At 39.0% G+C, this 21284-nt stretch overlaps 3 protein-coding genes across 4 annotated transcripts; all 3 read left to right on the top strand.

Moving 5' to 3' along the window:
- The first annotated feature begins 155 nt into the window (after positions 1 to 155).
- On the top strand, positions 156 to 4268 carry LOC103467948 (F-box only protein 6-like). Of its 2 annotated transcripts, XM_017306008.2 has the most exons (7): positions 411 to 645; positions 791 to 922; positions 1852 to 2104; positions 2196 to 2310; positions 2403 to 2498; positions 2591 to 2726; positions 3297 to 4268. In XM_017306008.2, the coding sequence occupies exons 2-7, from the start codon at positions 842 to 844 to the stop codon at positions 3441 to 3443; spliced, it is 828 nt and encodes a 275-aa protein (XP_017161497.2). In that variant the 5' UTR covers positions 411 to 645; positions 791 to 841; the 3' UTR covers positions 3444 to 4268. The 2 variants fall into 2 exon arrangements, with proteins under 2 accessions (XP_081465289.1, XP_017161497.2); XM_081609163.1 differs by lacking the exons at positions 411 to 645; positions 791 to 922 and adding an exon at positions 156 to 388.
- Positions 4269 to 5974: 1706 nt separating this feature from the next.
- Positions 5975 to 10252, top strand: LOC103467682 (F-box only protein 6-like). The gene is made up of 7 exons (XM_008414283.2): positions 5975 to 6110; positions 6252 to 6362; positions 8159 to 8411; positions 8503 to 8617; positions 8710 to 8805; positions 8893 to 9028; positions 9101 to 10252. The coding sequence occupies exons 2-7, from the start codon at positions 6306 to 6308 to the stop codon at positions 9245 to 9247; spliced, it is 804 nt and encodes a 267-aa protein (XP_008412505.2). The 5' UTR covers positions 5975 to 6110; positions 6252 to 6305; the 3' UTR covers positions 9248 to 10252.
- A 1157-nt stretch (positions 10253 to 11409) lies between these two features.
- On the top strand, positions 11410 to 20333 carry LOC145552274 (uncharacterized). Its single transcript, XM_081609157.1, has 2 exons — positions 11410 to 12106; positions 18309 to 20333. Exon 2 carries the CDS (start codon positions 18649 to 18651, stop codon positions 20227 to 20229), a length of 1581 nt encoding a protein of 526 aa, XP_081465283.1. The 5' UTR covers positions 11410 to 12106; positions 18309 to 18648; the 3' UTR covers positions 20230 to 20333.
- Positions 20334 to 21284: the final 951 nt, after the last annotated feature.

Genomic DNA, 21284 nt, shown 5'->3' with positions numbered 1-21284 from the left:
TTTTTTTCAAAAAACTATATTTTATTTTCTGATGCATAATTTCCTTTCGTAAATGCATAAGTACAAAGCTTTAAACTTCCATAGTCGTTGTGTGAATCCAACATAAACCTTTTATTTGAAAGGAGACTATAAATGTAAAAGAAGGCGCCGTAAAGCCTTGAGCAGTCGCGCACGACAAAATCGAGTGAAGGTTGGCTTCACTGTCTTTTCCGAAGAGGCGGCTATATGTACCCTTGTAAGACAGGCAGCTGTCTACTACTAAAAACACACGAGATTCTGGTTTATCGCAGACATGAAGAGGACGACCAGAACCTTAATGGGAACTTCATACAGCGTCAACTCAGCTTCGCCGATACGGAGATCTGGTGAAACTACGAAGCTGAAGTTGGTTTCTGATTCGGGAAATGGCTAAAGGGCGACTCCAACAAATTTTTCAGCTTCGTCTTAGAAGGGATAACAAGAGATGGAAAGCTCAAATTTGACCTTGTTTTGCTTTTGTATTTTGCACATAAGTTTTGCTTTTGGATTTTGCACATAAGGGCTCCCACGAAACTAGGTGGGGCTCTCTAGTTCCGTGCTACTTCATGAAACGCATAACGAAACTGATCAAATCCCAGAATACAGCTGAGGAGTTGTCTGGACGAGGTAAGGAAGGCTACCTTTTTTTTTTTTTAAATTTACATCTTTTCGCGTTTATTCTTTTAAACTTACTTTAGAGAGTTGTTAGCTTTTATCTCAAGCCTAACTGCGCTTCCCTGTTTGTTACTGAGTGACGCTTTCTCTTTGGAAGGAATCCGCTGCTCATTCATTAGAGAGACATGAAGAGACATTTATCTCAGACATGAAAAGGACGTATTTAACCATGATGGGAGCTGCATGCAGCGGCTCTTCGCCTTGGTCGGATCAGAGTTCCGGCGAACCTGTAAGTTTGTTTGAGACACCGAAACACACGCAGCCACTCACCACAGCTCTGCATTCAAATTACTGATGACTGCGAAAAAATAATAGGGTCAGGGGGGCGGGGGGGAACCAACAAACACTTTTTAGGACTAAAGTTTGAATTGAGTTTTGGTTAGGGTTAGGCTGTAGAAATCAATGGAAGTTAATGGAAAATCCCCGCAAAGATAGCGAGACAAATGTGTGGGCGCTTGTCAATGTGTCACTGTGGACCGGAAGCATGTCCAGTGATCCGTAACCATGTAATGGATCTATTGAGACCTCTGACTCAACTCCTTTTCCAGGGAGCAGGGATAATATTCCAGTAACATGTTCTTGACGTTGTCAAGCAATTCTAATCTTCTCCATTTTCTTTCGCTGCTCCGTATTAAGTTGCCGTCTGGTCATAAGGTTAGAAAGTTGGGGGTTCTGGGATAAGATCCCTAACCCATTACGATCAATAGAAGAGATGTTTTAAGTTTCTCCTTTTCTCACTGTTCTTTGGTCCTGATGCATCATGAAGCCTCCTTATAAATTGTAAGATTACAAACTTGTAAAATGGAAGCTTATGTGATCACATTGATTAAAATTAGGACAATACTAACACTAAAAACAACAAAAACGCATAGTCTTATTTATTTAAAGTAGAAAATATTAATTATTCTAGCCAATGCTAAAATGATACAGGACATTAACAATTAGGTGATAATGGTATGATATTTATGTATTTTAACTTTTAAATACTTTTTTTTTATTACTGCCCCAATACATATAGAAAAAAGAAGAAATAAAAAAATAAACACTTTTTCTTTTTATTAAAGGCTTTTATGTCTTCAGTACTAAAAAAATATAAATCCTTTAATCTAATGTCTATGATTGAAATTGAACAATTGTTTTTGTTTTTGTTCTTATCAGGTCTTTCCTCTTCCGTTGGACATATTGGAGGAAATCTTCCTAAATCTGCCCCCTCAATACGTGGTGTGTGTGTGTCGATTAGTGTGCCGCCAGTGGAAAGATGTGGCCGACAGCGAGTCTTTCTGGAGAGAAAGATGTAGGAGAGAGGGATATCATCTCCGTGACTTTTCCAAAGTTCCCAGCAACAACTGGAGGTTGTTTTACTTCTTGTGCAAGAAGAGGAGAAATCTCATAAAGAATCCAAGAGCAGAAGGTGAAAATTAAAATTTATTCAATGTTATACCGTAGCATTACTTTTCTGCTACATCTTAGAAAATCCACATACTCATCTTTTGTTTTCTTAGATGAATTTCGAGGTTGGAAAATACTGAAGAACGGTGGACATAAGTGGAAAATAGAGGGAACTAGGGTGCAACATTCAAATCCAGCAGTCCAGAAAAACTATGTGACCTCGTTTGAGTAAGAAATCACCAGCACCAGAAATGTTTTCATGTGTTTGTACAACTGAAGTTGTAATTACTAATTAAGTGAGTAAAATCTGTTGTCTGCAGGTGGTGCACAAAAGTGCAGGTGATTGATCTGATGAAAGAAGGTTACAACCCATCATTTATGGACGAGTTCCAGCCGCCTATCCGGATATCTGACTGGTGAGGAAAATTAACATGAATTATCTATGATTTTAAATTTTTTTGTTGTTCAAACAAAAAGAAAACTATAACTTGTATTTGTCCGTTGTCAGGTATGGGGCGCGTTGGGATTGTGGAAGCATCTACATTATTTCTGTGCAGCTACTAGATCACAAGAAAAATGTTCTGCAGAACTTCAGACCTGAGCCTGTTACTATTCCACAGTGGAATGATCAGCAGTGGCATCAAGTATGTTGTGGCCATTTATGTAAAGTTTGTAATTTCTGCTAATTTAGTTTTCTATTTTGGGAAGTTAGAATTTATTTAAGTTAGTTTAGATCCAAAATCTGTAGTTGATTTGTATATTTGAATTGATTAGATTATGTTGGTAATTGGTTAGACCCTCCCTTTAATTTGAGTAATTAAAAACACACCGGGGCTTGGTGGAGGCATTGTTTGGCAAATGTTTGGTGTGTGGATGGGAGGTTTTTTGTAAATGATTTTTTGACCACTTTCACTTTTCACGTTCACTTTTGTGTACTTGAAACGTCATATTAAGTTTACTTTTGTTTTTGGCTAAGTTGTAGGACATTTCTGGTCATTATTTTGTCGCTATTTTTTACAAGAAATAAAGAATATATTTTTTCAAACAAATTAAGTTGGAAGTGCGTTCACATCAGAAACCACCTGTTGACCCACGGCCTTTGTTGGAGTATTGTTTTTTGGAAACTAGAAGGCCATGACAAAGTATGTTACAAAAATCAATGCAACTGTACAGGAAAATGAGTTCATGTTACTGATTTTATTTTTGTCTTTCAGATGGAGTATGTCTTCAAGGACTACGGACCAGGAGTGAGATATGTCCGTTTTAGTCATGGTGGCAAAGACACAAAGTGGTGGGCAGGATGGTATGGCATTCGTGTAACAGAAAGCTGCGTTGAAGTTTGTCCAGCATTGGACATCTAGCTTATTTATGCAACTGTGTTAGGAAGGCAACTCTGAACATCTTTGATTGAAGAAAAAGCTTAACCTTTTGGCCTTCATAGCAATTTTCCCTCAGAAACATCCTGCAATGTACTGACAAAAAAACATGCAAGTCAGGAAGGTTTTTATTCTTATATTATCTCCAGATGGCAAATTATTCTGTTAAATGACTCCTACACACATGCCTCAAAATACGTCTAAATCGTAAAAAGAGATTTTGTTATTCGCAAATGTTTTGTAACTTATATCAAAAATCAACCAAGGATTGTTTTTACTTGTAGATTTCTACATCTGTTACACTGACTAGACCTAGACACACTCACACACTGTACTGCTGGGTTAACTTACTTAATCAAAAGTCCATTCGTCAATTAAACAGTCCTGCCTCACTGTTTCTCAGTTTTTGCTTGTTTTTTTGGCCTAGTTGTCGATTCTTTGGATTCTGTTTGACTTGGCATGACTAGTCCGAGTGTTTTTGTTTTGTTTTTTCTTTTGTTCAGTCCTGCGAATTGAACAGCAGGACTGTTCAATTCGTCAATTAAACGGTCCTGCCTCACTTAATAACATAACCAATGAAATTGAAATTGTTGGAATTGCTTCAAGACTGTGTAAATGCATGTATGTTACCTGTTCTGGAAGACAGCGTGTTTGTAAACACAGATCTCTACAGTGTTAAATAGTTATTGTTTTTTTAAACCTTTTTTATGTGAAGGACTATTCTTGTGGTAACACCCCACGAGAAATATGATCAAGCAAATTCGGTGGGAAAAAAACCTTCCGATTCAATAAAAGTTTTTGGCGTACAGACCCATTGTTGTAGTTATTGTACTGTTTCAAAGCACACTGATTCTAAAGTTTTTAAACAGTTGTATTCCATCAGTATGATGTGTATGTGAATTACGATAAAAATTTAGTTATCACATGCAAGTATCACATAACATGGTGTAAATTATTTAGCAAAAATGACCGTTTAGCATTAATTTATCTTAATGCTGAAGTCCTCTGACTATTTTATGAAATAGCAGATGTTTTTTGCTGCATATTTAAATACATTTGAAAACAGAAGTTTACACGCCTCATAAAGACACCCTTTATTTTCTGACTATCTGAAGTTAAATCAAACTGAACCTCTTGTTTTAGGTAGAATTACTTAAATTATTTCCATTTGCTAAACGTCAGAAAACTTTGCAAGAATATCTTTCAGAGATTTTTTTGTAATATTCAAATTCGGAAGTTTACACACATTTGGCCAATATATATTTGTCTTAACTGTGACTTGGATCAAAAACTTGTTGGGTTTCCTTAACTTCTGTCAGGCTACATGCACACATTTTCAGATCTACCCATAACTTCTTCATAGGATTGAGATGGTCACATCAAAACACTGACTTTGTTGTTCTTAAGCCACTGTATAACTTGGGCTGTTATAATCCATTTGAAAGACCAATCTAGGCCCAGGCTTTAACTTCCTGTCTGTTGAATTTAGATGTTGCTTCAATATTTCTGCATAATGTTCTTTTCTCATGATATCATCTATTTTATGAATTGTTCCGCTGCTTCCTCCAGCAAAACAGTCCCATTGCATGATGCTGCCACCTCCCTACTTTACAATAAGGAGGGAACAAGCATCCCCGTTTTTAATGTTGGTCATTATGAGCAAACATTTCCACTTTAGTCATCAGACCAAATGAATGTATTTGTCCCTCTGTGCAATCTGACTTTTTATATTTATTTTTAAATTAAAGGCTTCTTCCTCACTGAGTGATCTTTTAGCTCATATTGGTGCAGGAGGCATTTTACTTCAATCAGCATCTTCACAAAGTCTTTGGTTTTTGTTCTGTGGTCCACTTGCACATTACTGACCAAAACCTGTTTATCTCTGTGACTCAAAGTATCCTGCAACTGGAGGTTGTTTTACTTCTTCTGCACGGTGAGAAGGTGAGAAGCTTTAAATTTAATTTTACATGCTTGTGTAAGGTGCATGGACCTGCACATGACAGCGGGATTTTATTAACCATTTAGACTACCAATACAAAAAAAACAATCAAAACCGTCAGATGACTTTATTCCCTTGTGAAATACCATTTTTGTATTTATATAAAAATAGTCTAAATAATCCATCCATCTATTTTCTTTACACCCTTGTCCCTAGTGGGGTCAGGAGGGTGCTGGTGCCTATCTCCAACTAACATTCTGGGCAAGAGGCGGGGTCACCCTGGACAGGTCACCAGTCTGTCGCAGGGCAGTCTAAATAATTTGAATGTGAATTCAAAACTTGTTTTTGTTCTAAGTCTTAGAAGGGATAGAAAGAGATGGAAAGCCAATATTTGACCTGTTCTGCTTTTGAATTTTGCACGTTTGTGGGGCATTGGCATTCTAAAGAAAAATATATAAAACTTCAGATATCTCACTCACGAGATATTATGGAGAACCCTTGCAAAAATCTCATATTATAGCTGGAAGGGTTTCAGCATTCAAGATGCCATACGTACTGCGTGGAATGCAGAACCTTTGTGACGTATCGCAAAAGAAAAAGAATTCCCTAATCTCCTCTACGAGCTTCCGTACTTCCGTGCTAATTCACGTTTTTACGAGTCATATCGAAACTGAAAAAACTACACAACGTAGTTGAGGAGTTGTCTAGAAAAGGTAACGCTAAAAATGTTACCTCTTTCCGTGTTTATTCTCTTTTTGAATTTAGAGGGTTGTTAGGTTTTATCTCGGCTTTAACTGCACTTCCGTGTTTGTTCTTGAGTGACGCTTTCTCTTTTACTGCGGTGTCTGATTCAGTACACAGACCTCCGTAAAAAACACATCAGGGTTGGATGTGTTTTTGGAACCAAAATGGGAACAAAATACAGCGTAAACTCATCTTCGCCGATACGAAGTTCTGGAGAACCTGTAAGTTTGTTGGAGACACCGGAATACACGCAGCCACTCACAACAGCAGTACTGAAGTTACTCATCACTACCACATGGGACTTAGGACCACTGACAAAAAAAAAAAAAATCTCATTTCTTGTTTATAAGATTAAATTCTGAATCTTCTTCCGAGACCCTGATCCTCATCCGTGGATCTCTCCACACAAGGAAAAAGTCACGTTACATCTTGTTTTTGCTTTAATAATAAAAGCGTAAATGTTGTCCTAGTGTGTGAGCCGAGACCTGTGAGAAATAACGTTATTGCTAATAGAGATATTCAGAGGACTTTTCCGTCCAGCGGTAACATCAGCCAGTGGTATGTGGAAATACCTCCGTTAAGTGAGTCAGCCTCTCTGGCTAAGACTTCTCCGCCCTTTTTCCAGGCAGCAGAAATAATATTTGACAGTAACATGTTCGATGGAAAAGATGTTTAAAGTTCTGTTCTTTGGTCCTGCTCTGCATTATGAGGCCTCCTTATAAATTGGGGGATTACAGACTTGTAAAATGGAAGATTGTGGTCACATTAATAGCATTGACTATTAAGTGATAATGTTATGACATTTATCTACTATATGCAACAAACTAGTAGACGTTTTAAAGCAAATCTTGTTTTTTTTTGCAAAAGAATTACTGTGTCAAAAACACAGTATGCAAAGAAAACTGGATTCTGGCTTCTCAATAAAATGAATTTTAAAATCTAAAATGGTAAGATGTGAAATGTAATGGTTCCGAAAATATAAACTTTGGTGTACCTAGATGGTGCTAAAACCCCCCCCAAAAGTTTTAAAAGTAATGAAGTGTAGTGGGAACAAATGTCTTCCCACTTCGGTGAAGTCTTGCACAATTTCTGTTATCAGATTTTTAACCATCACATGTTCTAGGGACTGAAGCTCTGGCAGAACCTGTCTGTCCTGGATGAGAAGCTGCTCTCCTTACGGGGGTTTGCACACCAAAACCAAAGGCGTTCAGGAGGTTTGGTTTAGTATTTTGCAATTGTGAAACAGAACATTTATGCAAGATTTAAAGAAAGGAAAAGTAAATCAAGAAAATCTCATTACGACAACTGACTTTTACAAATAATCAGATGAACTACCATGCTTGGCAAGCGAGGCATGATTGAAATCGAATTAAAAAAAATGGTTCAGTGAAGAATTTCCTTATGACTTTGCGCAATTATGCTACCAGATTATAGCAACTACTTCACTTTTTGCAGCTTTACCTTTGCAGTTGAATAGCACAGGATAAATATTGCGTTTAAATCTGAAATTATTTATCTTTGTCCCATTTCTTTCCATCGTTGTGATGTTTATGAACACCTAGCGTTTGGAGAGTGGTATGTGGACCTTTTTGTATCCACTGTATAGGTTATACCGAAAAATAAGTTAATTGTAATTATAATAGACTTTTTATTTTATTGAAGATGTGTTCAGGATACAGCAACATACTTTCAAAAAGAGGGATGAAGATTGATAAAAAAGGAGTGCACATTGTAAATAAAGTCAACAAATGTTGCAACTGATTGACAATTCCCAGGTTTACTCTAAATTTCCCACATAAGTTTTAGCAATTGATGAGTGGACATTTATTTAGTGTACTTCCAGGTTGAAGTTGTTAGTGTCCTAATACACTAAATAATAAAAAGAGAAATAAAAAAAAACAACTTCTTGTGTTTTTCTGGAAGATTGTAGTCTGGAGTACAAATAAAATCTATAAATCCTTTATTCTAATGTCTATGATTGAAATTGAACAATTTTTTTTGTTTTTGTTCTTATCAGGTCTTTCCTCTTCTGTTGGACATATTGGAGGAAATCTTCCTAAATCTGCCCCCTCAACACGTGGTGTGTGTGTGTCGATTAGTGTGCCGCCAGTGGAAAGATGTGGCCGACAGCGAGTCTTTCTGGAGAGAAAGATGTAGGAGAGAGGGATATCGTCTCCGTGATCCTTCCAGAGTTCCCAGCAACAACTGGAGGCTGTTTTACTTCTTGTGCAAGAAGAGGAGAAATCTCATAAAGAATCCAAGAGCAGAAGGTGAAAATTTAAATTTATTTAATGCTATGCAGTAGCATTACTTTTCTGCTACATCTTAGAAAATCCACATACTCATCTTTTGTTTTCTTAGATGAATTTCAAAGTTGGGAAATACTGAAGAACGGTGGACATAAGTGGACCATAGAGGGATCTAAGGTGCAACATTCAAATCCAGCAGTCCAGAAAAACTATGTGACCTCGTATGAGTAAGAAATCACCAGCACCATAAATGTTTTCATGTGTTTATACAACTGAAGTTGTAATTACTAATTAAGTGAGTAAAATCTGTTGTCTGCAGTTGGTGCACAAAAGTGCAGGTGATTGATCTGATGAAAGAAGGTTACAGCCCATCATTTATGGACGAGTTCCAGCCGCCTATCCGGATATCTGACTGGTGAGAAAAATTAACATGAATTATCTATGATTTTTTTGTTTTGTTCAAACAAAAAGAAAACTTTAACTTATATTTGTCCGTTGTCAGGTATGGGGCGCGTTCAGATTGTGGAAGCATCTACATTATTTCTGTGCAGCTACTAGATCACAAGAAAAATGTTCTGAAGAACTTCAGGCCTCAGGATGTTACTATTCCACAGTGGAATGATCAGCAGTGGCATCAAGTATGTTACAATAATCAATGGAACTGCAGAGGAAAATAAACTTGTGTTGCTGATTTTATTTTTGTCCTTCAGATGGAGTATGTCTTCAAGGACTACGGACCAGGAGTGAGATATGTCCGTTTCACCCATGGTGGCAAAGACACACAGTTCTGGGCAGGATGGTATGGCATTCGTGTAACAGAAAGCTGCGTTGAAATTTGTCCAGCATTGGACAGCTAGCTTATTTACGCAACTGTGTTAGGAATACAGCTCTGAATATCTTTGAGTACTTGAGTTAGGAAAAATAGTAACCTTTTGGCCTTCTAAGCAATTTTAACTCAGAGACATCCTGTAATGTACTGACAAAAAAAACATGTAAGTCAGGAAGGTTTTTATTTTTATATTGTCTTCAGATGGAATTTTTTTTATTATTCTGTGAAATGACCTCCACACACATGCCTCCACACAAGGATGCTTTGCTATGCATAAAGTGAGTTGATTTTTTTTATAACTTGAATGTAAAAGGTTTGCATTTACTTGTTTGTAGATTTCTCTATCTGTTACTAGAACTGGACACACTGACGTACTCCTGAACTCTATCAACTTATTTAATCAAAAGTCCATTCGTCAATTAAACAGTTACTAACACAAACAATGCAACATAAATAGTTGGAATTGCTTCAAGACTGTTTAAATGTATGTATCTAACCTGTTCTGGAAGACAGCACCACTACCTTTATTCTTTTTCGAATTTGCACATTTATTTTTTACAAACTGCTGTGTATTAAATGCAACCATTTGCTTTTTCTGACATGTTAACTGAATATGTATTCATGGTTATGATGCCTTTATGTATGTGGTGTTATTAATGAAGAGAAACGTCAAACTTTGCATTTCATGTAAATACGTATACTTGGTTTGCAAAAAAACAGCCTCATGTTATGCAGCTGTCAAAGCGGCGTCCCTTTAAAAACAATGTTAATACCGCAATTTGAAACGATGTATCGGTTATTGAAGTATTTGTCATTAGACAGTCATGAATATTTTACCAAGTCCTTGTTAAAAGTGGATCATAATAGGGCAAGTTTGTAAACACAGATCTCTGCAATGTTAAATAGATATTACTTTTGAAGCCATTGTGAAGTATTCATAATGACATTTTTTGTGACAGCATAAAATGACAATATGATCAAGCAGAGAGTTCACAAAAGCTTCCGATTCAATAAAAGGTTTTGGCATATTAAACCATTGTTGCAGTCATTGTACTGTTTCAAAACACACAGATTATCAAGTTTTTAAACAGTTATATTTTTCCCATCGTGTGGTTAAAACTCACATGTTAAATATCACAAAACAATGTAAATTTAGATTTTGTAAAACTGACCATTTAAAAGCTTTTTTTTTAAATGTTATGCTTCCTTGTAAAGTCCTTTGAATATATTGTGAAACATTTAAGTACAGTTGAAACCAAGTGTTAACATACACTTAATAAAGACTCTTTTTTTTTTCTTGCCATCTGAAGTTAAATCTGAAATTTAACTTTGGTATTTAATTATTATACTGACGTAATAGTAATTAAATAATTACTTGAATTATTTAAATTCAAGTAATTTAAATAATTACTTGAATTATTTAAATTTTCTAAATGCCAGAAAACATATAGAGAACATTTTTTTATTTTTTTGTAATGTTCAAATTCATAAGTTTACATACATTTGGTTATAGTATAGTGGATATTTGTCTTTTAACCTGTGTGATTTGGGTCAAAAACATTTTGAGTTTCCTTCACAACCTTCTTACAATAGATTCTTGAGAGTTCTGGTCAGTTCCTGCTGACGGAGTTGGCTGATTTTCACCTTTTGGACCAAAACCGGTTTATCTCGGACACAAAAGATCCACCATCTGGAGGTTGTTTTACTTCTTGTGCAAGATGAGAAGTTGAAAAGCTTTAAAATTAACTTTACATAATACTGTGCAATGTACTGTAATCTTTTAATCTTTTCAATACCAAAAACTGTCAGTTGTGGAGAAAATGAAACTATACAACATGTCATATTAGTATGATGGAGACAAGAGATAGAAATCAGATTAATGTTAGAGGACTTTAGGAAAAGTTAACATTGAATAAATATATAAAACTTAATGTGGATAAGTGGAATAACGCCGGCATGCAGCCTCTAACTCTCAACGCCATGACAGCCACACCCAGCGCCAGATTCACCCAATATCTGGAAACGACAGCAATAAAATACTGACTGAAAGCAAATCACTCAAAGTGGTGGAAATGTCTCTGGAAAGCCACTAGGAGAATCACATTTATATATTCATATACATGATCCCGGAGTATTTAGTGTGCATAACTCACAACTAGGAGATGTGATCATCTTATATATCCTATGTATAAATTGTTAGAGATTTTTTGGTATTATCATTTTGTTGTTACTTTAGTTCATATTCAGTCTAATGTTAGAGCAGATTAAAATGTTCTCTTCTTTAGTGTGTGTATTAACTGACCTGGGGGGTCACAGCTGCCTGTTCATCTTCAGGTGAAACAGTTTGACCAAGATTTGAACCGGGCTCAGGCCGTAAATCAGATATCGCATCTGGAACTGGGTTGCTAGTTGTTTAGGTAAATTGTTTTACGACCTTTGCTGTGTTTAGGTAAAATGTTTTACGACCTTTGCTGTTTTTTCTCTGCTGTCTATCTTGCCTATCCTCCCTCTTTGAAGTTTGAAAATAAAAGACAAGCTTTACCCAAAGATTTTCAGAACGCTCTATGAACAGCTCGGAGGAGCAATTGATAGAGTTTGTTCTCCTTTGCAAAGTTTGTCATAAAATTCATATACGTTGTCTGTGGTTCTTTTATGTAGGTTCTAGGAAAATACCTATCATTTTGGTGCCGAAACCCGGGATCTCTCATACCGACCGCTGTCAGGCAGAGGAAGACGCGCTGAATCCGTGCACGGCCAGAGTCAACTGGACCTGGAAAGAAAGACCCAGGAAGTAGAATTCTTCGCTGGGCCAGCGACGTAGGTCCGACTTTGTCTGCCAACGGCGGAGTGACGAGATCCGACTGGACAACCCGAAAACTACAGAAACGTAGGTGAATTTTAAAATGGCTATTTCAGTGGTTTGAGAATCCTTGTATGATGTCGCTCTGCTAAAACTCAGTGGTTTGAGAATCCTTGTATGATGTCGCTCTGCTAAAACTCAGTGGTTTGAGAATCCTTGTATGATGTCGCTCTGCTAAAACTCAGTGGTTTGAGAATCCTTGTATGATGTCGCTCTGCTAAAACTCAGTGGTTTGAGAATCCTTGTATGATGTCGCTCTGCTAAAACTCTGTTCGAGGAGACCCCATAAGGGCAAGTCCTCAGGCGGATAGGAAGCTTGTCATTGCTGTGTGGTTTTGATTTTTTGATGGGTAAAATATCACTGGTGCTGAGTTATCTGACAAGGCAAAAACAGATAATGTTGCCATTACTGTGCTGGTATTGCTGGTTTGCTGCTACTTTGATGTGTGTGTGTGTGTGCGTGAAAGAGTAGTGTGAGAGTGGTTGGAGGTTTAAATACCGCTTTGTATTTTACCTCATATAAAACAGTGGAATTAAGCAGCAAACCTCTTGTGGATGCAACAGGCAAGATTCTCCCACTCGAAAGAGTCGAAGCGGGGAATACCACAACAAGGTATTTTAATTGCTGGCCCACTGAAAAGATCTCCAGTTCATAGGACTCCCTAGGAGTCAACGAACCTGGACCAAATTTAAATAAATTCAAATAAATAATATTTTCAAGCTGAAATTGCAAGTGTTTTAAATATGGGAAATAAACATTCTTGTAATTCCTCACTTATTGAGGGCCCCGATGGAGATGAAAAGTACATGCTGTCCAGGTTTCCTGGTAGCACTGTACACATGGAAAAATGGAGAAAGAAATATAAAATAGACGGAAAGCTAAAAATCGATAAATGGCAAGCAATTGTGAGAATTTTGGAGAATAGTGTAGCAAGAAAAACGGGGATAAAAAAGATTAAAAAGGAGGATGAGTTGAGATGTGCTAAAATATGGTTAAAAGCAGCCACAGACCGGAAAGAACAAATTAAAAAGATTAAAGACAAAAAGCTTGTAGAATCAAATAACTTATTTGTAAGACCAGAAGACAATGAAATGGTGCTATCCAGACGGAATGCTCCAGCGGGGCAGGGAGAGCAGGTACGGCCGACTGCTCCTCCCCCAACCGCTGAAGCAAGTTCGTCTGCCTCTGTCCCAGTAGCAACAGCCCCGGCAGACAGTCTTCCGGACGCGCCCGCTACTGGCAGTAAGGAGCCCCAAAGTAGTCTGTATCCCTCACTGGAAGGTTTAGATCCACCCCCGTATGCGGGAGACAGAAGTCAAACAGAACATATGCCAATTGAACAGCCACATTACAATTTAAGGTTAAATCCTAAAAAGAAGATCCAATATAGTCCTGATTTCCACGGGGGACATGTTGAAGAGTACCCCATGATACAGGTACCAAACCCTAATGCTGGTGCGGATGATTCACCACATACATATGTTTTTAGACCCTGGAATTTAGAGGAAGTCCGGAAAGCTGTGGAAGGAATAACACCTGCAGCAGAGGATCCCAATAAATGGATAGAGGACATGACTGGATTAATTCATTCTTATAGACTGAACGGAGTTGAAGCGGGGGCAGCAGCCATGACCTCGCTAGGAAAAGACTGGGCAAAAGTAAGGGGAAACTATACGGGAAAAAATAGAATAGGCCCAATACTATACCCTGATGGAGAAAACCCAGAGCTGAGTAACGAATACAAAGCACAATGGGATCCAGTATGTGAAAGAGTTAGAACAGTTTTCCGTAAAAAGGCAAACTACAATCACTTAGCGGGGATAAGACAAAAAACTGGAGAGGACGTAGACGACTTTCGTCTGCGGTTTGAAAAAGAGTTCAAAGTTCACAGTGGGATTACCTATGATGAAGGGCCCGACAGCGTATATCAACAACAACTGAAAAACGCTTTAATGTCAAGTTTCCGCCCTGAAATTGAGGGCTGGATTAGAAAACACCTGGTCGAATATGATGCTGCCTCAGTCCCACAACTGATGACATGGGCACGTCATGCAGAAAAAGTAGTAAAAAAACCAAAAACAGGGTCAGATGTTTTTCATCTGGAGGATTTTGGAGAAATAGAAACCTCTGCCTTTTTCCGTGGCCCCTCGAGAGGCCGAGGGAGAAACAAAGGCAGGAGAGGTCACCCTGAGCAGCGACCCATAAATCACACCACACAAGACGAAGATGTCTGCTGGCGTTGTGGCAAGTCAAACCATTGGGCAAAAGATTGCAAAGCAAAGAACGTAAAGGACTATAGAAGTAGCAGATGGGAGAAAAAACAAAAGCCTAACTCCTCAGTATGACTAGATTCTGCCACACCCAAACAAAACACACCACCAGATCAAATTGGTGTAATGGTGGACATATGTGCAGCTTGGGATATGTTAAATGCATTAAAAGAAAAACCTTACATCACACTGAATGTTTGTGGGGAAGAAGTTGAATTTCTATGTGACACCGGTGCATGCAAAACGGTTCTTAAAACTAAAATAAAAGGTGTAAACCCCACAAACGAGTCTATTTGGGTAAAATCTGCCGATGGACAAACGCATAGAGAAAAAATGTCAAAAAGTACATTTTTTAAAGACCCTGAGACAGGAATTAATGTAAAAGCTTCTGTTGTGATGTCACCTAAATGTCCAATAAATCTGTTAGGTAGAGACCTAATGACAAAATTAGGAATAGCAGTAGTCCCTGTACAAGATGGGATGAGAGCTGTCAGATTAAAACATTCTGATATGTACACAGTTCAAAAAAATGAACAAATCTACTGTTCATATGATTTAAAGCCAGCTGACAATCCTCATGTCCCAGGAAAGCTTCTTAGAGAAGCTCGTGAACAGTTGGACTCACCTGAAACGGAAATGAACTACAATCAGTTGCATGTAACAATGAACATCCTAAATGATCCACAGGATGATTATGTTAAAAAGTTTTTAGAAACAAATCCTGTGACACTGGCTGTGACCGAAATGTTCACAGACCGACGGTCTTATGCAGCTGTGACTGTGCTCCTTCCGACTAGCCAAATAGAGCTGTATAAGTTACCGGCTAATCCACACATTTCATTATTCAAGCCACATAATATCACATGGGTAGATGTGGGTAATAGAACTAAAATGGCTGGTGAAGCCGCTGATTTCAAAGAAGGTGAAGACGGTTGGAGCTACAGCCCCAGCTGTGACGTCTGGAAACAATCACTATGTGAAGTAGTCACAGGCACAGCTCAAGTCCACGCGTTTGAGTGACACACAAACATATTTTGACAGGAAAGGATGTAGCTGAACTAGCTGAACTTCCAGAAAACTTGTGGACAAAAGGTCCCTCTGATGTCGGGTTGCTTGGTTCAATTCCCCCGGTGCAAATTAAAGCAAAATCTAGCTGGAGGCCTAGAGTAAAACAATACCCTATAAAACCAGAAGCACTAAACGGGATTAAACCAGTAATTGAAGGTTTGTTAAAAGGAGGAATCATAAAAAAGTGTTCAGATTCTCCTTGTAACACACCTATTTTTCCTGTTCAAAAAGCAAATAAAAAAGACTGGCGTATGATTCAGGATTTACGTTCAGTAAATGAAGCAGTACAAACAAGAGCACCTAATGTGCCAGATCCACACACACTGCTAAACTCGCTTAAACCAAGCAATAAATTCTTCACAGTAATTGACCTCAGCAACGCATTCTTCTCTGTACCCATTCACCCAGATTCACAGTTCTGGTTTGCTTTTACCTACAGAGGTCAGGGGTACACATATACCAGATTACCCCAAGGCTTTGCAGACAGTCCAAGCATATTTTGTGAGGCAATTATGACCTGCTTATCTGATTTCCAAATGTCAGACAAAAGTCAACTTTTGGTGTATGTTGATGATCTATTAATAGCATCAGAGAGCGAGGAAGCTTGCAGAACAGACTCACTTGCTCTGCTGCACCATCTCTGTCAGACAGGGAACAAAGTAAACAAAGATAAGCTGCAGTGGGTGAGAGAAGAAGTAAATTATTTGGGACACACACTGTCTGCTGAGGGAAAGCAGATACAGAAAGCGAGAAAGGAGACTGTTTCTGAAGCACCTAAACCAGAAACTAAAAAACAAATGATGTCATTTCTTGGACTTTGCAATTACTGTAGAGCCTGGATTCCACACTATGCTGAGAAAACTCAGGCTTTACAGGATTTGATTCATGGCACCCCAATGGCCATGACTGATAAAATAGCTTGGAATCCAGAAGCTGAAAAAAGATTCACTGAACTAAAACAAGCACTAATGCAGGCAACAACTTTGATTCTTCCTAACTATGAAAAAACTTTTATTCAAACTGTAGATTGCAGGAATGGATTTATGACGTCTGTGTTACTACAAAACCATGGTGATAAGCTAAAGCCGTTGGCTTTCTACTCAAAGAAATTAGATCCAGTAGCACAGTCTCTACCAGACTGCGTCCAAGCAGTCTGTGCAGCAACATTAGCTGTACACATGTCGGCTGACATAGTCTTGTTTCACAAGATGGAGCTGTTAGTTCCACACGCGGTAGATGTTCTACTTTTGCAGAGCAAAATGAATTTGCTCTCACCAGCGCGACACCTTTCGTATACAGCAACGCTTTTGTCACAACCACACATTGTAATAAAGCGGTGTACGATTCTAAATCCAGCTACTTTGCTTCCATTACCAGATGATGGAACGCCACACAGCTGCATAGAAGCTACAGAGCACTTGCAGCTTCCAAGGCCAGACCTACAGGACACCCCATTAGCATTGGGAGAGGTCTGGTTTGTTGATGGGTCATGTTCAAAGGAGCCTACGGGTAAAAATCAGACAGGTTATTCGGTTGTTGCTTTGCCAAATGAAATAATAGAAGCAGAAAAAATTTCCAGCACTCATTCTGCACAGGCAGCAGAATTGATTGCTTTAACGAGGGCATGTGAACTGGCAGAGGACATGCATTTGACGGTGTACACAGATAGCCAGTATGTTTTCTCTACTTTGTTTTATTTTGCAAAACAATGGGAGCGTAGAGGAATGACAACATCAACTGGGAAACCAGTGACACATGCATCTTTACTTAAAAATCTTTTGCAAGCAATACAACTCCCAGCTAAACTAGCTGTATGTAAATGCACGGCTCATACAACAAGGACGGATGAAGTTTCAAATGGGAACAGACTAGCTGACAAAATAGCTAAAGAAGCTGCAGCAGGGAAGCATGGGAAAGGAACTTTCTCAGCACAGACTGAAGGAGAACAACAACTGATAGACAAAAAAGTGCTGAAAGACATGCAGGACAATGCACCACAGGCCGAAAAAAGGATGTGGATAACTAAGGGTGCGAAAATTAATGATGAGAGCATTTTTGAAGTAAAGGACAAACCAGTTCTACCTAAATCTTTATTTAAAGCTGCAGCAATTGTGACGCATGGGCGCTGCCATGTGTCAACAGGGGGATGGAAGCCATAATACAGCAACATTTCACAACGTATGGTTTAAATTCCTACCTAAAAAATTTTTGTACTGCATGTCCAGTCTGTGTGAAACATAACCCACAGGGAAACATAAGGCCAAAACGAGGCAGGTTCCCGAAACCATCTTATCCATTTCAAACTATGTATATGGATTTTATTGAGCTTTCACAAAGTGGGCCATACAAATACTGTCTGGTGATGATAGATGCTTTTTCTAAATGGGTTGAAATAGTACCATCAAAGTATGCAGATGCTTTGACAGTAGCGAAGGCTATTTGCAAAACTATTATCCCAACGCATGGCATCCCACAGACTGTTTACAGTGACAATGGACCACATTTTGTAAACCAAGTGATACAAAACATGGCATCTCACTTGGGAATGACATTGAAAAACCACTGTGCCTATCACCCACAGAGTGCAGGGCTTGTGGAAAGAACAAATGGCACGGTGAAAAGCAGATTAAGAAAGTGCATGGCAGACACTGGCCGACCCTGGCCAGAATGTTTAGACTTGGTGAAGCTCTATATGAGAATCACCTCAACAGCAGATGGTCTAACACCTTTTGAAATAATTCATGGGAGAGCTTACAGACTGCCTCTGTTTGCTCCTGACTTACAGAAAGCTGATGAAGAACAAACATTAGCAGATTATATGATCAGGACTCTTAAACTGAAGAAAGTGTCCAGTGCGAATTTACTGCCTTCTGACTCTTCTCCTCCACAGGAGGCACCTCCCATTAAGCCAGGTGACTGGGTCTACATAAAGGTCATCAAACGGAAGAACTGGGCAAGTCCACGGTGGGAAGGACCATTCCAGGTGTTGATGACCACACCAACAGCTGTAAAAATCGCTGAAAGACCCAGCTGGATTCATCTCAGTCACTGTAAGCTGCAGAGAGTGTTGGACCCCTAATCCGGAGTAGAGAGGAAGGTGGGCTTTATTGCCTCCGGGCTGCAAAGGGGTGCTACTTTTAGTGTGGTTCGTCTCAAACCCGGTGAAGAAACGCTTAAGATTCTCACTCTTTTAGTTTGGGGGTTCTGACATCTCTGTGTGCCGAGCAACAATGGGGACTCCATATGCCAGATGGATTTTCTACGGCGCTGTGACTGCAGCATGTTTGATGTTTGGAGAAGGACGTGAGCCTGAGTTCCACAAACACGACTACAGCACCAACCTGTGGTGGAAACTAATGAATAGAACCGCGTACGAGGGACATGCTGTGAACTGCTACGTGTGTGCGCAGCTGCCGGTTTCTATTCACAACTCAGGCCTCCGACCAGGTGACATTACTGACAACAAACAGATGTGTCTCTATGTTCTAAGCACCAGACCACGGCGCGTCCCACCCCTACGGGGAGACAGAGCGCGCGAGAAGGACTATTCAGCTGACCTCCGAATGGGAGAGGCTGTGCAAGGTCTGTTTGGATTTTTAAATTGTTCACTCGCAGACGATGTACTTCCTTTTGCATCATCTCAACAAACTGTATGGAAGATACCAGAGATCATTTCATTAGCAGGAGCTAAACCAGGATCTCTGGGGAACTGTGTCTACAATAATGGACATGTTATTCTAGGGACGTTGCCCTGGAACTTGTGTAACAGAGTTTACACCTACTGCGAACCGACACAGGATTTCATCGACTGCACAGCCTGCAGGGGTCAAAGGATGACTCCACACTGCAAAGTCTGGAAGGACAACCCAGACTGTGACAACTTGCTTCAGGAGAGGAGTTTCAACATCACGCATAAGACAAAGAGGAAACAGGAGACAACGCTGTGCAGTGCCATAGTGCCAGGAGACTATGGTTCACGTATGTTGGCAGATTGGTACTTCATATGTGGAAATGAAGCATACATGTTTTTACCAAAAAATTGGGGAGGACTGTGTGCTGTGGTTCCGTTAATCAACCCGATTGCGTTCATCAGGAAAGCACAAGATGATCCACGTACCCGCTCCAAACGAACAGTTATGTCAGAGGTCAAAAAATGGGGAGGCCTAACTACACACACTGGAGTTCCATGGGAATTCAGGATTTGGAACGGCGGAGAAAAATTCATGCAAGGTTTGTTTCCGTGGGTTGGAGTAGGTGAGATTCGGGACCACGTAGAGATAAACAGGTACGGATTACTGCGACTAATCAACATCACATACCAGCTGGCCAATGGCACCGCGAAGGAGCTGACTGAACTGAGAAACATGGTCATGCAAAATCGTGTTGTTCTGGATTTCCTCACTGCCCCTCAGGGAGGGGTCTGCAAAATTATTGGCCCAACGTGCTGCACTTTTGTGCCGGATGAAACAGGCACTGGAGGAACTATTTCTGATGCTCTATATGAGCTGGAGGATCTTAAAAAATATGTGGAGAGTGGAACACGCGGCTCATCCTTTTTTGATTTGTTTTCATGGCTCACGTCTGGTCCATGGTGGACTTTATTGTTAAAGCTCGTGACACCTATTCTGATTGTTTTGGTTCTGTTCTGTCTTTTTACGGGTTGCATTATTCCTTGCCTACGAAGTATGTTGTTTAAAACAATTAACACAACTGTTGTCAGTTATCAGCTAGCAAAGGCATCCTATGAGACAAATGAAGATGACTTGTTTCGAGGTTCTGACGATTTTCTGAACAATGATGATGTTCTGTAATCAATAAACAGATTAATTCATTTGCTGAATGATTCCTACACCGAAAATGTGAAAACAAGTGGTGTTAGAGATGAGAAAACTGCATTTGATTTTTTGCTGTTTCTTTCTTTGGTTTTGTCCATTTCATTTATTCATTATATTAATTTAGTCATTGTGTCATTTTTATGTTTAGACTAGGGAAAAAAAAAAAAAAAAAATTCTTGCATTTATTGGTTCTATTTTATTTCTTTTCTTTTCTATGCTTGGCTTTTGAATAGGGTTTACACACGTGGTAAAATGATAAAAAGGGGGGAATGTTAGAGATTTTTTGGTATTATCATTTTGTTGTTACTTTAGTTCATATTCAGTCTAATGTTAGAGCAGATTAAAATGTTCTCTTCTTTAGTGTGTGTATTAACTGACCTGGGGGGTCACAGCTGCCTGTTCATCTTCAGGTGAAACAGTTTGACCAAGATTTGAACCGGGCTCAGGCCGTAAATCAGATATCGCATCTGGAACTGGGTTGCTAGTTGTTTAGGTAAATTGTTTTACGACCTTTGCTGTGTTTAGGTAAAATGTTTTACGACCTTTGCTGTTTTTTCTCTGCTGTCTATCTTGCCTATCCTCCCTCTTTGAAGTTTGAAAATAAAAGACAAGCTTTACCCAAAGATTTTCAGAACGCTCTATGAACAGCTCGGAGGAGCAATTGATAGAGTTTGTTCTCCTTTGCAAAGTTTGTCATAAAATTCATATACGTTGTCTGTGGTTCTTTTATGTAGGTTCTAGGAAAATACCTATCATAAATTTAAAATGTAATCTGGTGGTCGGCGTTTACTTTAAGCCAGTGGTTCCCAATGTGTGGGGCACGCCCCCTGGAGGCGGCGCAGTGCCATTGCAGGGGGGCGCGATGAATGAAAAAAAACAACTCGGAGCTGTTCATGTTTTAACCCTATTTTACACAGAGGCTTTTTTTAATGTATTGATGATAGCAAAGTTGAATATTGTTACAAATAATAATAAAAAAGAAATATACTTGAAATAACACTGACAGCAAATAGTCTTCTACAGTATAGAAC

The sequence above is a fragment of the Poecilia reticulata genome, chromosome 7, assembly GCF_904066995.2.
Source record: "Poecilia reticulata chromosome 7, P_reticulata-male-v2, whole genome shotgun sequence".
Taxonomy (NCBI): Eukaryota; Metazoa; Chordata; class Actinopteri; order Cyprinodontiformes; family Poeciliidae; genus Poecilia; species Poecilia reticulata.
Note: the sequence above shows the minus strand (reverse complement) of the source record. Positions and strands in the feature narration are given on the sequence as shown.

Coding starts and splice junctions, on each gene's coding strand:
- LOC103467682 (XM_008414283.2), top strand. CDS start 6,306: ATGGGAACAAAATACAGCGTAAACTCATCTTCGCCGATACGAAGTTCT. Junction 8,618..8,709: donor AACTATGTGACCTCGTATGA/GTAAGAAATCAC, acceptor TGTTGTCTGCAG/TTGGTGCACAAAAGTGCAGG. Junction 9,029..9,100: donor ATGATCAGCAGTGGCATCAA/GTATGTTACAAT, acceptor TTTGTCCTTCAG/ATGGAGTATGTCTTCAAGGA.
- LOC145552274 (XM_081609157.1), top strand. CDS start 18,649: ATGGGGACTCCATATGCCAGATGGATTTTCTACGGCGCTGTGACTGCA.
- LOC103467948 (XM_081609163.1), top strand. CDS start 293: ATGAAGAGGACGACCAGAACCTTAATGGGAACTTCATACAGCGTCAAC. Junction 2,105..2,195: donor AAAGAATCCAAGAGCAGAAG/GTGAAAATTAAA, acceptor TTGTTTTCTTAG/ATGAATTTCGAGGTTGGAAA. Junction 2,727..3,296: donor ATGATCAGCAGTGGCATCAA/GTATGTTGTGGC, acceptor TTTGTCTTTCAG/ATGGAGTATGTCTTCAAGGA.